This window comes from Lotus japonicus, chromosome 5 (genome assembly GCF_012489685.1).
Source record: "Lotus japonicus ecotype B-129 chromosome 5, LjGifu_v1.2".
NCBI classification, from domain to species: Eukaryota; Viridiplantae; Streptophyta; class Magnoliopsida; order Fabales; family Fabaceae; genus Lotus; species Lotus japonicus.
In genome coordinates, this window is record NC_080045.1 from 54,709,157 (window position 1) to 54,723,382 (window position 14,226).

Here is a 14,226-nt window from a genome sequence, read left to right on the forward strand (position 1 = left end):
GAGTCTGGAAAAAGCTTAAAGGCTGGAAGGAAAAGTTCTTATCGAGGGCAGGCCGGGAGGTTCTTATTAAATCTGTGGTTCAGGCCATACCTTCCTATGTCATGTCTTGTTTTATTTTACCCGATGGTTTATGTGCAGATATTGATCATATGATCTCTAAATTTTATTGGGGCGGAGATCCAACTCGCCGGAGTATGCATTGGACAAAGTGGGAGAACCTATGTAAGAGTAAAGAGGAAGGTGGTATAGGGTTCAGAGACTTTAAGGCATTCAACTTGGCCCTTGTGGGAAAGAATTGGTGGCGTATCTATACTCGTCCTGAGAGCTTATTGGCTCGTGTTTTTAAAGCTGTGTATTTTAACAGTTGCACTATGAGGGAGGCAAAAAAGGGGTATCGCCCCAGCTATGCATGGACTAGCATTTTGAAGACTAGTTGGATTTTTGAGCGAGGAGGTATGTGGAAAATTGGAGATGGTACCCAAGTTAACATTTGTTCTGATAATTGGGTGCCGGGAGGAGGGCCTTTGATTTATAGCCAAGGTTTGTTTGATGAGCTAAGTCTCTCGAAGGTGTCTATGCTCATTAACCATGATGGTCATTGTTGGAGGAGAGATTTGATTGAACTTGTATTCAATCCAAGCACAACAGCTAGCATTCTCTCTATTCCCTTGAGTATGCATGGAGGCAGTGACGTGTTCCACTGGCCGGGTACTAGCGATGGTCAATACACATCCAAGGAAGGCTACGGTTCTTTGAGGAAGTTGCTGGCCCGAGATGAAGCTTCTTCATCCACCACAGTTATTCTAGCTCCAAAGTTTTGGAAAAAATTCTAGGCTTCCCGTGCTTTACCTCGCTGCAAGGAGACTTGTTGGAGAGCTATATCGGGTTATTTGCCGTTGAAGGAGCGGTTATTCAGACGTCGCGTTGATGTGGATCCTAGCTGCAGCTTTTGTGCAGCGGAGTTGGAAGATGAGGACCATTTGTTTCTGCATTGTCCAGCAGCGAAGCAGGTCTGGTTCGCGTCCCAGCTAGCTGTTCGGGTGGACCTTTTCTCGTCCTTCAAGGAGTTCTGGCTAGCAGCGGTGGAGCTTGATGATGATGATGCGATAGCCACGATTCAGTCCACGGTTTATGCACTATGGGAGGCACGAAACAACATCTGTTTCAAGCAGCGTGAGTTCGTGGTGGCAGGGGTTCTTGGACGTGTGAGCAACTCGATGGAAGAGGCTATTGTGCGTGACCGTGATCGAGGGCCTATGGCAGCCTTGCCCGTGAAGTGGCAAGAACCAGCACCAGGTACCATCAAATGCAACTTTGATGCTTCTTTTCATGATCGGGGTCCTTCTGGTTTGGGGATGGTGGCTCGGAACAGTGATGGGGAGGTAATGGCTGCGGCTTGCTTTTTTCCTATCACTACCCTCTCCCCCCTCTTGGCTGAGGCGATGAGCATGAGATGGACTATGCAATTGGCAATTGATTTAGGATTCCGCCGGGTGTGCTTCGAAACGGATTGTCTACAACTTTTCAACCATTGGCGAGCAAGTCGGGAAGGGCGTTCATATCTGAGTTCGATTATCCATGATTGTCGTTTATTACTTTCTGCTTTTGATTATGTTAGTGTTTCTTTTGTTAGACGCACGAGCAACACCGTTGCGGATTTTCTGGCTAGGAACGCTGAAACCTATGCTAATTTAGTATGGGTGGAGGAGGTTCCTGTAGCCGCTTTTCATTTGGTTTTTTCTGATGTAATGACTCAATTGCCGGTTGGCGCTTAATAGTATTTCAGTTTAATTTCAAAAAAAAAGTTTGATATTTGATAGAGCTACCCGGGTCCCCTGTTCACAAAGCGCCGGTGTTTGGGTCTATGATTTTCTTTTGTATGAATAGATACAATAATACTTGATTAATATTGCTAAGGTGCTTGCTGTGGTACCTTGAGTTAATTCAAGGCGTGATACCCAAAATGAGTTAAATTAGTTGTAAAAACGTATATATCCGTTAAAAAGTTCGATTTTGTTATATCATAGTAATGTAGTATTCCATTGTCAAAGATGTGAAATTTGTTTGTTGTGTTTTTTAACCTTTGTTATTTCGTTAAATATGGTAATTTGACGCGCATCGCCACCATCATCGTTTTTCTTCACTGCTCATCCATTTTTCACTAAAAAATGAATTATATGGAATATAGATAATTGAAAAGTAAAATAAAATTTGAAAATGTAAAATTTACGTTGAACAATATAGTAATAATCTATTAAATAACCAAATGTGGGTATCACACCAAAAAAATATTATGGGTACCACATAATTTGCCTATTGCTAATGGGGATGCTAGGTTGTAAAGTGTTTGTATTCAACAATTCTGTAATTGAAAGTAATTGTGTGAATTGTAGTGTTTATATAGTTATTTACTTATTTACAATTAAGGTGGTTGGTTCACTTAGTACATACCACTAAGGGCTTTCGTCAAATAGTTCATAAATAGTTTGCTAAATCAAACCTAATATTACAATAAATTGAAGGGAATTGGACGGGACAGGCTTCCATATGCCACTTCTCTGAAGAGGCATGGGTGCCACCCCTGTCTTAGCCATTGATTTATAATATTTTAATTGAATGGTCCGGATCAGTTGAGGTAAATAATTATGGCTTGGCCCTATGGACTATTCGAAGTATAATATTGGCCCTATTACATTTCGTTATCCACGTAAATGGCTGCAAGGTTTCTCTACTCGAGTATAGACCCTTTGAGTTGTAATATCTTGAAACTAGTCCTAAGTATATATACCGAAAACCAAGCAATTTCAATACTCTCGTTCTCCTATGATACCATGGAAGCTAGCCTTCTCTGAGTCTTTGGATAGTTCTTTTCCCTTCTATAAGATTAGTTTTTGGTTCTCATACATATCACCGGCAGTAAATTCAGCTTGCAGAGTTCCATATTTCTCCCCGTTTCGTAGATCTGGTAAACTTAACTTCCATTAAAATCACTACCCCGCAGATCTTGATCTAGTAAACTTCTTTGTCAAAGGTATTAGCACCAAGGCGACGCGTTTTGGGGTTCAGTCACGCGTCTCAGATCTGATTTGTGCACTACGAATCTGGGCCGCCTTTGAAAACGGAACCACGCATATCATATCGGAGCGGTTTTAGCGGGGCGGAGAGGTGCTATTCCTTCGGTTGTTTTGGCTATAAGAGGATGGGATCCCCCAAACTATTTCTTGTTAAATTTTTAAAAATCTGGAAAAACTCTGGAAAATTTCCAGATTTTCCACGCCGGAGAAAACGAAGTTGTGCGGCCACGGCGGAGTGCATGCCTGAGAACAATGGACCACATTTTTTTTTTGGTCAGCAAAATGGCCCACATATTAACTCTATGGACCATATATTGGGCCAGGTAAATGCACGGCCTCATTCATAATTGCTGAAACTAACAAGCACAAGCTAATGGGAAACAACAAAAACATTTCAAGTCTTGCCACAATTTGAATGGGCCAAGGTAATGCAAACCCAATACTATGATTGGTAACATGGTCCATTAAATCCTGCAAACGCTCTAAAGGCCTAATGATGCGCCGTTTAATTGAACTCACTGCCCCATTCAGTGTACAAAAATAATTTTGGACCCAAGATACTACAAAAATTAAGATTAATATGGTATCACCAACCCACACATGTAACTTACACGATGCATTGGATAAAAAACAATAAAAATAAAATAGAAGATACTGTTTGACGTTACCAAGTAGAGAGAGGAGCAAGCTACCCCTGCTGTTCACGTGCTATTTTTTATGCAGCTTTATGAATTGAAATGACATGTTTCTTTTCTCTTCGACTGACTTGACCATTTACTTGACTTTGCCATTACGGCCAAAATAACGTGCCTGACTTATTTTTTATGCATGCTTTATGAACATTGGACCAAAAATTCGCAGTCTTTTACTCCCTCACACGTTTGAACACAACTTCGTTTACATATTTAATATATATATATATATGAAATATTATAATTATTATAATTTTTAGGAGTAACAGAATATAAAATTTATATATTCAATAATATTATAATTATTTACATTTATACTAAAACTATAGTAATATTTAAATTTGGAAAATTTATTATTAATATTAAACGTATAAAAAATAAAAAATCAATAAAGAAGAAAATTGAAACGTACGGACTAAAAACTACACACGTGAATACAATATGCATTTTCTAGTATGTACACTGGCAATATAGAGAATTTGATAGCGCAATCAGTTTTCTTCCCACTTTGGGCGGAAGTTTGAGAGCATGGGTCCCACCAATTCTTTTCCTTTCCTCTACTGTTTATGGTGCATCCAAGGAGAGAAAGTGTATGTCCCCTCCTGCAGTTTTCTTGGCCGTCAGATCAATCTAGTTGTCCTGAAAATTCCAGTCTTAAATTATAATAATTTTATACTGCCAAGTCATCCCAACTGTGAGATTAATCTTATGGTTGGAATAAAATAAGGTGTTTCCAAACACAAACTCAGTAAACGTTGTCGTTCTCTACCATCGTGAGTTTAGCTTCTCCTCTCAATGAACCTGTTCCGATCAACCGCTCTTCCTCTCGCCGCACTTCACACTTCGTTTGGTCCATCACCCTTAAGGGTTGCACGCGCCATCATCGTTGTGGGAAGTTAATGGCGACGTGAGAAAACACTTGCTCCAGTGAGACCGTTCATCCGTGACCTTGCATCTGGTATTTCCATTTTTTAAAGACTTGTGATAGATTGGTTCCAAAAAAAAAAAAAGAAATGTGCCAAAAAATATTTGGGATTTCAATTTCAGTTACATGGTTCCAATTTTTGAAGACTTGAGATTATCCGTATTGACTTGTGAATGGTGATAGATTATCGGTTCCAATTACTTGGGGTTTTAGATTGGTTTCCATGGGTTGATAAAAATTAGGTTTATTTTTTTTTAACCGTTAGATGCATCCGATTACTGTTATTTAATGTCTATTATAATTCTAAGATTTGAATTTTCTGGACCACAAGATGGATCCGATGTCCAATAAAACTGCAAGAGGGGCTGGACGAATTTTTCTGCAGTAGAGGATCGGGATTCGTGTTTTCTTTCCATTGGCAATCTGTTCTCTCCCCTTCCGTCAAGACTCAAGACCCTATTTTCATCTGTCTCCTTTATGTCAGCCATCATATGTCATAGTTAATGTCATAAGCTTTCTGTCACACAAACACGAAACCGAATAGTTAGATATGGAATAAGATATATAAGAACAAGTCATAGAAAAATTAAAGATTTAAAAAATAAATTGATATATAAAATAAATATAAATAGATAGAAAATGAGTGTGGAAAAACGTCGAGGTGTTTATATTTTACAATACTCACCTTTTCACATTTAAATCACTTTTATGTTCTATATATTCCTTTATTTTTTATCATTAAGAATATCTATCTAATCTTAATTTTTTTTTGTGGGAGATCTCTATATACTTCCTTGAGATGTTTACAAAAATTATTCCTTGAGTTGTGATATATATATACATCTATACTTCTTTTCTATCTTCGTTTTCAATTATTTCTCTATTCTCTACCAATTAAATTGTCTATCATATCTTTACTTTCTATATTTTTTCTTCCTATATCTCTTTTTCTCCGTCTCTCCACACCTTACCCCCTTTTATCTTTCACTCCTTGACCTAATTTTTTCCCGATTTGGAGAATAGCCGCCACTCATCTCTCCTCAACGTTCTCACTCTGTCACCCACATTCACAAATCCATCTCCACAACACTGACTGTACCGACTCCACTAATCCCATCAACAAGTTCTATATCTTCAGCTCAGGTTTGCACGACATTCCCCCTTCATAATAGGGATAGGTGCTGTTCTTCGTTCGCCAGGTTTCATTAACACTTTTTGAGTCACTCTGACCACACATGCGTTCATTTGCATATAATTTTTCTCCCTGGTTTTATCATTATTTCATATTCTCTGTAAATCTTTGCATTCTGAATTATGTACCCACAATTTTCTGAAACTTGCTATAGCAATGCATTTATTTGTTTTCCATTTTCAATACATTTGAACAAGTTCTTACTTAAGCTTTCTTTCGTTCTTCCAAGTGCTATACTTACAGGTACCTTTATTTCCAACATAAAATTTAACTTAATTAACTATTTAATGGTAGTTTACATGTTAGCAACATCTTATTATGCATTTTTTACCAATGTGCAGTGGCAATGGATCCAATCTCGTTGAGATCACTTCACTCCAACGGAAGAGTCTTCATTAAATCACTATACGCGGGAGTGGTAATTTTACAGCTTTTTTCATAAGCTCGTAAACCATTTTTTCACTACTGAATTAAACTATTTGTTCCATTTTACTATTTGTTCAATATACAGCCATTTGTTTTTGTCCCAGAAAGGTTTGATCACCGTTTTGGCCATGAAATCAATGATACGGTTGAGTTAAAAGACCCCGTTGGAAATATTTTCGTAGTTCGTTATATTCACGGTCCAGGAGATGCTCGCCTATCCGATGGGATTTTGGAGTTGCGATCTCTCCACAAAATCGAATCAACACTGCATATTCAATTTGTCTACTGTGGCCAAGCAAGATTTACCATCAACATTTACAAGTTATGGCCTTCAAAGATTGACTACAAGATTGGGTATCAAATGAATTCATCTACTATTGATGCGGAATCTTCCACCCCGAAGAAGAACTACAACTATCTGGAACAGTACCGAGGCAGTGATCTGATGTGGTCTGCTGATATAACTATTAAACACATTTATGGCGAGCAACCAATGGTTGGTCGTATGTTTCTTTAAAAATTGCCACCATGTTAATATTCATCTTACTAAATTCAAATGTTAAATGATTTGTTATCTTTATTTGCAGCTCATTCCAATTAGTGTGCAACAAAGAGCTTTCCAGCACTTGCCTACTGAGATAGAGGTTCTCCTTCCTGACGAGAATGTTACGCAATGGCGTATAACCTGGTATTCCAAGAATGATGCCAGTACAACTTCCTCTACGGACTCCGAAGAGTCAGAGAAGCCCGAGTCTATAGGTGAGTTGGCTGCTGGATGGTGTGATTACTTTAGACAAAAATTTATAAGAGATGAGAATAGGTACCAGGTTTTTGAGATGGCTTTGTATGAAGTACCTTGGGGGGTTTGTACATTTTGTTGGTTGATCCAGCAGTGTAAGTGGCTTACTAGCGTACTCTTTTCTGGAGCTGTGTTTCATTATTTTGTGGAGAGCTTGGCGTTAAATTAAGAACTTATTATCTTTTGCAATTGAGATAACCTTTTTTTATCTTGAACTATTTGTAGTTTTATTAGAGTAGTATTCGTAATTAAGTGGAAATAACTCGAGTGTGGGGTCAATCATATTAGTGCGTGAATCCAAAACTCCAAAGGAACTATAGTCAATTGAGCATGAGAATCCTAACACGAGAGGAACTTTAGTCAATTGTGTTTGAGAACCCTAACTCGAGTGTGCCAACAATCATATTATTCAATATATTAATCACTTGTTGTAAAATATTTCACTATTGCATATTTAAAAGTTAAATTTAATACTTAAAATGTAAATATTAATAATATATTGTGTAAGTATTTTAAATAACATAAAGAATGTACTTATAAAAAAAAACGTAAGAAGCATGTTAAAATTTAAGAAATTGTAAGAAAAATATGGAAAAATAAGGGATTGAAGCCATTCCATCATGTACTTTAGCAATCATGTACTTTAGCAAGATAAAATCCCACTACGATGAGGAGTCATATTGAACAAAAGTTGCACCGTTTTTTATACATTAATCATGTTTAAAATAAACGCAACACTGAAATTAATCAAAAAAATAAATGTAACAACGGGACGGAAAAATAATTTAATGACAAGTTCTTAACCACTAGAACAAGTCAAGGTGATGTAATTCATAGCACTCTGCATATATATAAATGGAAAAAATAATTTAATTATAGTTTCATCAAATCTATCTATCTTCTATATATATTATATATATGTAAAGCACACTTGAGTTTTTTGCATTTAATTTATAAAATAAAGGAGTTATTAAAATATAATTTTCAATGCTAATTACGAAAATAAATTATTAAATTTAAGTATGTATTTAGTCAATCGTGCGTGATAACCCTAATTCAAGAGTGACTACAATCATATAAGTTCGTGATATCACTTACTCTGACACGAGAGGAGCGAGAGGAACTTTAGTCAATCGTGTGTGAGAACCTAACTCGCGTGTGACTACAATCATACTAGGGCACGAGATCCCTTAACTCCAAAATATATTAATTACTAGTTGTAAAATATGGAAAATATTTCAAATTCATATATTTAAAATTAATAAATTGTGAAAATAATTTAAATAACATAAATAATTATAAAGAATGTGCTTATAACAAAAAAAACGCAAGAAACATGTTAAAAATTAAGAAATTGTTGGAAAAAAATATGAGTATATATGGAGCTATTGCCCAAATAACCAAGAGACAATTTAGTATATTTTTTTCAACTTTTAATACAAATATTATAAAGCAATATATTTCCAGCTGTATCACACTATTCCCCAACCTATCTTTCATTGTGAGAACCCACTCTCAGTTCTTCTCTATACGGTCTCATCAAGCCCCAATATAGGGAAGAGAGACATAGACATTGTGTAGGCCTTGGTATGCTACAAATTTGAGTTGATTGAATTGAATCCGAACGTCAATCACCATTGAATACACTCAACCGGTGCAAGAAATCGAATCGCCAATGGGAAGAGTGCTCTCTTCAGCCCGATTTAAATACCCCTCAGTTCCCATTGCAAAAACTTTACACTTCCATCTGCTGAAGCTCAAGAGGTTAGTCCCTTTTCGATTTTGTAGAAAATCTTCATCTCCGGCTACACGATCCTGCTTAATTTCATTTCTATTTAGAGTTTGTTTGTTTTTGGTGCTTTTCGTTCATTACTTCTCTCATCTGACCATGTTTCTGCTTCAGCTCAAATTAGGGTTTGTTTGTTTTTGGGGCTTATTCGTTCAGTACTTCTCAATTGACAATGATTCTGCTTAATTTCTATTTTGGGTTTGTTTGTTTTTGGGGCTTTTTCGTTCAGTACTTCTCAATTGACCATGATTCTGCTTAATTTCTATTTTGGGTTTGTTTGTTTTGGGGGTTTTTCGTTCAGTACTTCTCTTAATTGACCGTGATTCTGCTTTATTTTTATTTAGGGTTTGTTTGATTTTGGGGCTTTTTCGTTCGTTACTTCTCTTATTTGACCATGATCTTGCTTAATTTCAATTTAGGGTTTGTTTGGGGCTTTTTTCGTTCATTACTTGTCTGATCTGAACATGATTAACCTCAATTTCTATTTAGGATTTTAATTTCTATTTAGGGTTTGTTTGATTTTGGCGCTTTTTCGTTCATTACCTATCTTAATTGAAACGTGGCAGTTTTTTTCAATTTCAATTTCAAATACGCTTCTTACTTCCTTCGTTATCTGATTTAGATTAAGTGTTTGATTGTTCTGCTATAATACACTTGGCCACTAACTTGCAAAAAGAAGCGTGTAAATTCAGGCAGTTACAGAAAAGTAACACTCTTCAAAACCGTTTGAATACACTTGGACACTAACCCTCTTTACACATACTCACACGTTGTTTAACTTCCCCCATTAATTATCAGTTATCTCCATGTTGTGTAACTGCTCCTTTATTGTCTATATGTATTTACATATGTTCTTAGTTTTGTTAACTTATTTTCTGAATTGTTTCTTGTAGACCAATCAAAGAACACCTGAAATGGCTTCTAGGACTGTCTGCAATCCCATGACCTACAATTCTGAGGACTTATTTGAATGGAATGTTCCTGGCGCAGACCAAATTTTTAACTCCCCACTTCAGTGCATCAACAATGCATCATTTTCTCCAATTTACCCTGAACTTGTTGAGGAGTTTTGGGGTTCTGCTACTTTGAATGAAGAGGATGGTATAGTGGCAGACGTATTTGATTTTGCTGTTAATTTGAACATGGCTAGGATTGCTCAATTGCTGGGTGCTCCAAGCCAAGGAGCACAATATGAACGGGCATGGAACCTTGAGATCGGAAACAGGGACATCCACCGTGCTGTTTATGGAAGAAATTACATCTCCCCTGAAGAAGCCACCGAAGTGAAAAATCTGACCCCTGCTGCAAGGATGATTCACACCCTGGTTGTCAACGTCTACTGCCCAAGGCTTAAGTTCCAGGACTACGTCCTGGATAAGGATGTCTTCATAATATACCACACCCTCAAGGATCTGAGTATAGATCCTGTCCACCTTGTTTTTGATCATATCAAGCGCGTGTTCAGGAACAACACTCATGCAATCCCTTATGGATTTCTTATCACACATGCCCTGAATGACATGATGGCTCATCCCTTTCCAGGGTGGAGCCATTTCTGTCCAGTGCATTCTGATGTGATCACAAAGGAGTTTCTTCAGTGGAAAGGCCTTATCGCTCGTGAACAGGTGGATGAGGGTGCATCAATGGACGTTGCTGGGGGTGAAGCTTAGGGGAGTTGTTGCTGTGTTGCAGTGTTGCTGGTCTTTGATTAATTTGTGATGACAATGTTGACTATTTTTATATATTTTATGCAATGTGTTGTGTCCAATTGCATATCTGTGTTTTATGGTTTAATGCTTATATTTTTCAGTGCTGTGACATGCATTTTTGTGAAAGTTGTTTCATTTTTGACTTGATTTCAACTACACTTGCACACCTTGCTTCACTATAACAGGTTGTTTAAATATCTTTTTGTGCATCAATACATGTGTGCCTCTTGCCGAGATTGAATGTTCATGTTACTAAGATTGAATCATTTGGAAAAATAGTCCCTTATGCTTTAAATCTGAAAATTAGATCCTTAGTAAATTTAAGTTTATTCAACTTTTGTTGTCATTATTTTTTCTCTGTCATGTTTCCTCATGTTATTTTTGCTTCTATATAATAGATCAAAAATTGTATTTAAAGAGACTTTTTTTTATAAATAATTGTATCTTATACATTATTTTTTAATTTTCAACTATTTATTTGATATTATTTATCGATAAATGTTTTTAATAAGTCAAAATACTAATAAATTTTATTTTTTATTTTTTTTCTAAATTTATCAACTTATAATTATCCAAAATTAGTAAATAATATAAACTAATTGTTATGAACAATGTATTATTGTAAATTTCAATTATAATTATTATTTTAAAAAAATCACTCAATTTTCAATGAATAAATAAAATTTGAATATTTCATTTTAAATAAGATAATTTTAGTAATGATTACAATGAATAATAAAGAGATGGGTTTTTCCAGATTAAAAATAAAATTAATAAACTGAAGATGATGACAATGTTGACTATTTTTATATATTTTATGCAATGTGTTGTGTCCAATTGCATATCTGTGTTTTATGGTTTAATGCTTATATTTTTCAGTGTTGTGACATGCATTTTTGTGAAAGCGGGTGAGGAGAGAGATAATGTGTGTTTCATATTAAAAAAGAAATTAACATCCAACTTACCATCTTCTCTAGAAGTTTGAGTTAATTTTAAAAAATAACCTGGTTATGCAAGACTATAGAAAAAGGTGTCACCTGATATCTTGCACCTTCGAAAATATCAAGATACGCAATTTAGGAAAACCCATGTTTCATTACTTCAATGCGAACGAGGTAGGGAGTCTTTATTTATGTTTAAAAGTTTTTCCCGGATACTATTTGGTTGTGGTTTTTCGTAGAAAATAAGTATAAAGTTTGAAATATGTATCTTCCGGGTTACAACAATACACGCATAGAGCTATGAGTTTCTGTTAAATAACCTACCGTACATTAATTTAAAAAAAAATACCGTAAATCGCTGCCTCTTGCCCACATTAGAAGCCAATGGCATTCTGAAAAAGTAAATTGACAAGTAAAAAAGTTCACTACCAGGAAAATAAATTAGAGTAAAACGTGACAACATCCACTGTGAACAAATTTGATATAAACCAAAACGGCCCCCATATATTCCAATTGACATGGTTGAACTTTTGTACATTTCAATCGTAACTGAAGGCATTAGGATCCGGATATTAAAAATATGCTACAAAAAACAACACTGCTACCCTGAAGTCACACATTGATACGTAACTAAATCATTAAACATTTAATAGTTGTTAGCAAGAAACTTTTTAAAAGAAGATGGATGAGGACAGCGACATCGTCGAAACGTACTAGAGTAAGGAATAAAGTTAATATTTGTCCTCGAATCATTGATCCCTAGTTGCCTCAATTTCCAGGGATGTGGACCATTTATGTTGTACCCGTAAATTTTTTCTCTGGTTGCAAAGATTAAACAGTTTCCATTAACAACAGTATATGGCCATCTTATAGGCTCTCTAAAGATCGAGTTGGGTGAAGAATGGGCTGCAGAAAGCACTAGATCATCCATGGTAACATGAAGAATTTGAACCCACGGAGAATTTTGAGAAGTAGGGGCTGCACAAGTGAAAAGAGTGAAGGAAGAGTTAATAAACCTTACTAGGCAAAGAGACTCTTGAGATGTCCATCTACAGCCCCATGTGAAAACTCCATATGACCCGTGGAAGAGATATTCAAGAGCATTATTGGGAAGGTCCAACCGCACGCTTGTATGATCAGTGAGAGAGTAGGCCATTATGTATGGCATGATGGTAGCATCATCAATGAAGTTCATGTAATGATAATTGTCAGACATAAAATATATCCATTCATTCACAATTGCAGGTTTACTAATATTCAATTTCCGGTCACCCAAATTCATGTCTGGGTTAAGAACTTGCCACTGGTCCGCTATTTGGTTGTACTCCTTTAAGACATAAGGCGGGAAAATCTTATTTTGTCGGGTCACCGAAAGCAATCGGTAATCATTGCGGGTCGGGGCCGTAGCTAGGATGATGATGATATTGACATTAGCATTCGCGTCGTACTCACCACAACGTGTCCTGAGGGGAGCCCATGAACTGGTCACAGGATTACAGATCAAGAGACGAAGCACTTTTTTCCGCCTGAAACGGACAACAATCAAGCCATTCCATGACGAAAGAATCTTCCCCGACCGTGCAACGACATTGAAAAAGTCTGTCGGAACACCAGCCGCAGGCCCGTCCTCTAATAAATTATGTAGACCCAACCCTGTAACTTGGTGATAGTCAGAGACCGGAGAAGTAAAGATGTGGAGATCGCCAACTGACAGCATATGGTCTGCTTGTTCCTCACAAAATCTGGGGATCCTGGTGTAGTCCACTCTTTTTCCTACGCACTTAAACCTACATACAATGTATGCAGGTAATCTATGGAACACGTGGTAAAGCACATCTTGCCAGGCAGTCATTTTGCGATTTCGCAACAAGGAGACAGAGGTTTGATTATGAGAGGATACGAATGGAAGAAGTAGGAAGGCTAATCACAGATATAATCTGCCTTTAAGCTGATGGTCATATATAACGACGACAAAACACACAAATTTGCCCCTATAATGTATGAGAGCTAGATTTGGCACCCCACTCATTAGAAATGACACCCCATTTTCGGAAGCTTAGTTTCCGAAATATTTCGGAAATAAGGTTTCCGAAGTATTTTTTCACTCAAAAGTGAGATTTTACATGTATTTTGCACTACAAATCATAAAGAAATTTCGGAATATAAGATTCCGAAATAATTCGGAACCCAAAAATCCGAAATTTGGGGGTGTGAAATCTAAGGGTTGGGGTTCCAAATCCAGCGGTCATAATGTATTAATGTCATTATTTATTTGTTTATTTCCTTCAGACAACTAACATGGAGTTCTTATGTAATTTTGCTAATATTACTAAAGTAGTTTTGATATTTTTGTTTCTGTGATTACAGTAATAACAATGATGAAGTGAAATTAAATTAAAATAATTTAATGTGATAATAGAGTTATTTTTGAGATCTATTTTACTAAAAAAATTGTTTAGAGTTATCTCCAATAGTTTAAGTTTATTGAGGCCAAATACATTACCAGGAAGATATATTTTGATTTTGAGGCGACAGACTTAAAAAAATTAGATTTATATTAATAGAAAAAATAATAGATTACTTATGGTGAAAACATAATAAAAATATAATTAATTTAAAATTAAATAATTGAGCCAAAAACATATAATAGTCTCTTATTTTTTGTATTCGATAAACTTG

At 36.1% G+C, this 14,226-nt stretch overlaps 1 protein-coding gene across 1 annotated transcript; it reads right to left on the reverse strand.

Annotated features, from left to right (window-relative positions):
- Positions 1-12,193: 12,193 nt before the first annotated feature.
- On the reverse strand, positions 12,194-13,399 carry LOC130719801 (uncharacterized). The gene has a single exon (XM_057570408.1). The coding sequence runs from the start codon at positions 13,397-13,399 to the stop codon at positions 12,194-12,196; it is 1,206 nt and encodes a 401-aa protein (XP_057426391.1).
- Positions 13,400-14,226: the final 827 nt, after the last annotated feature.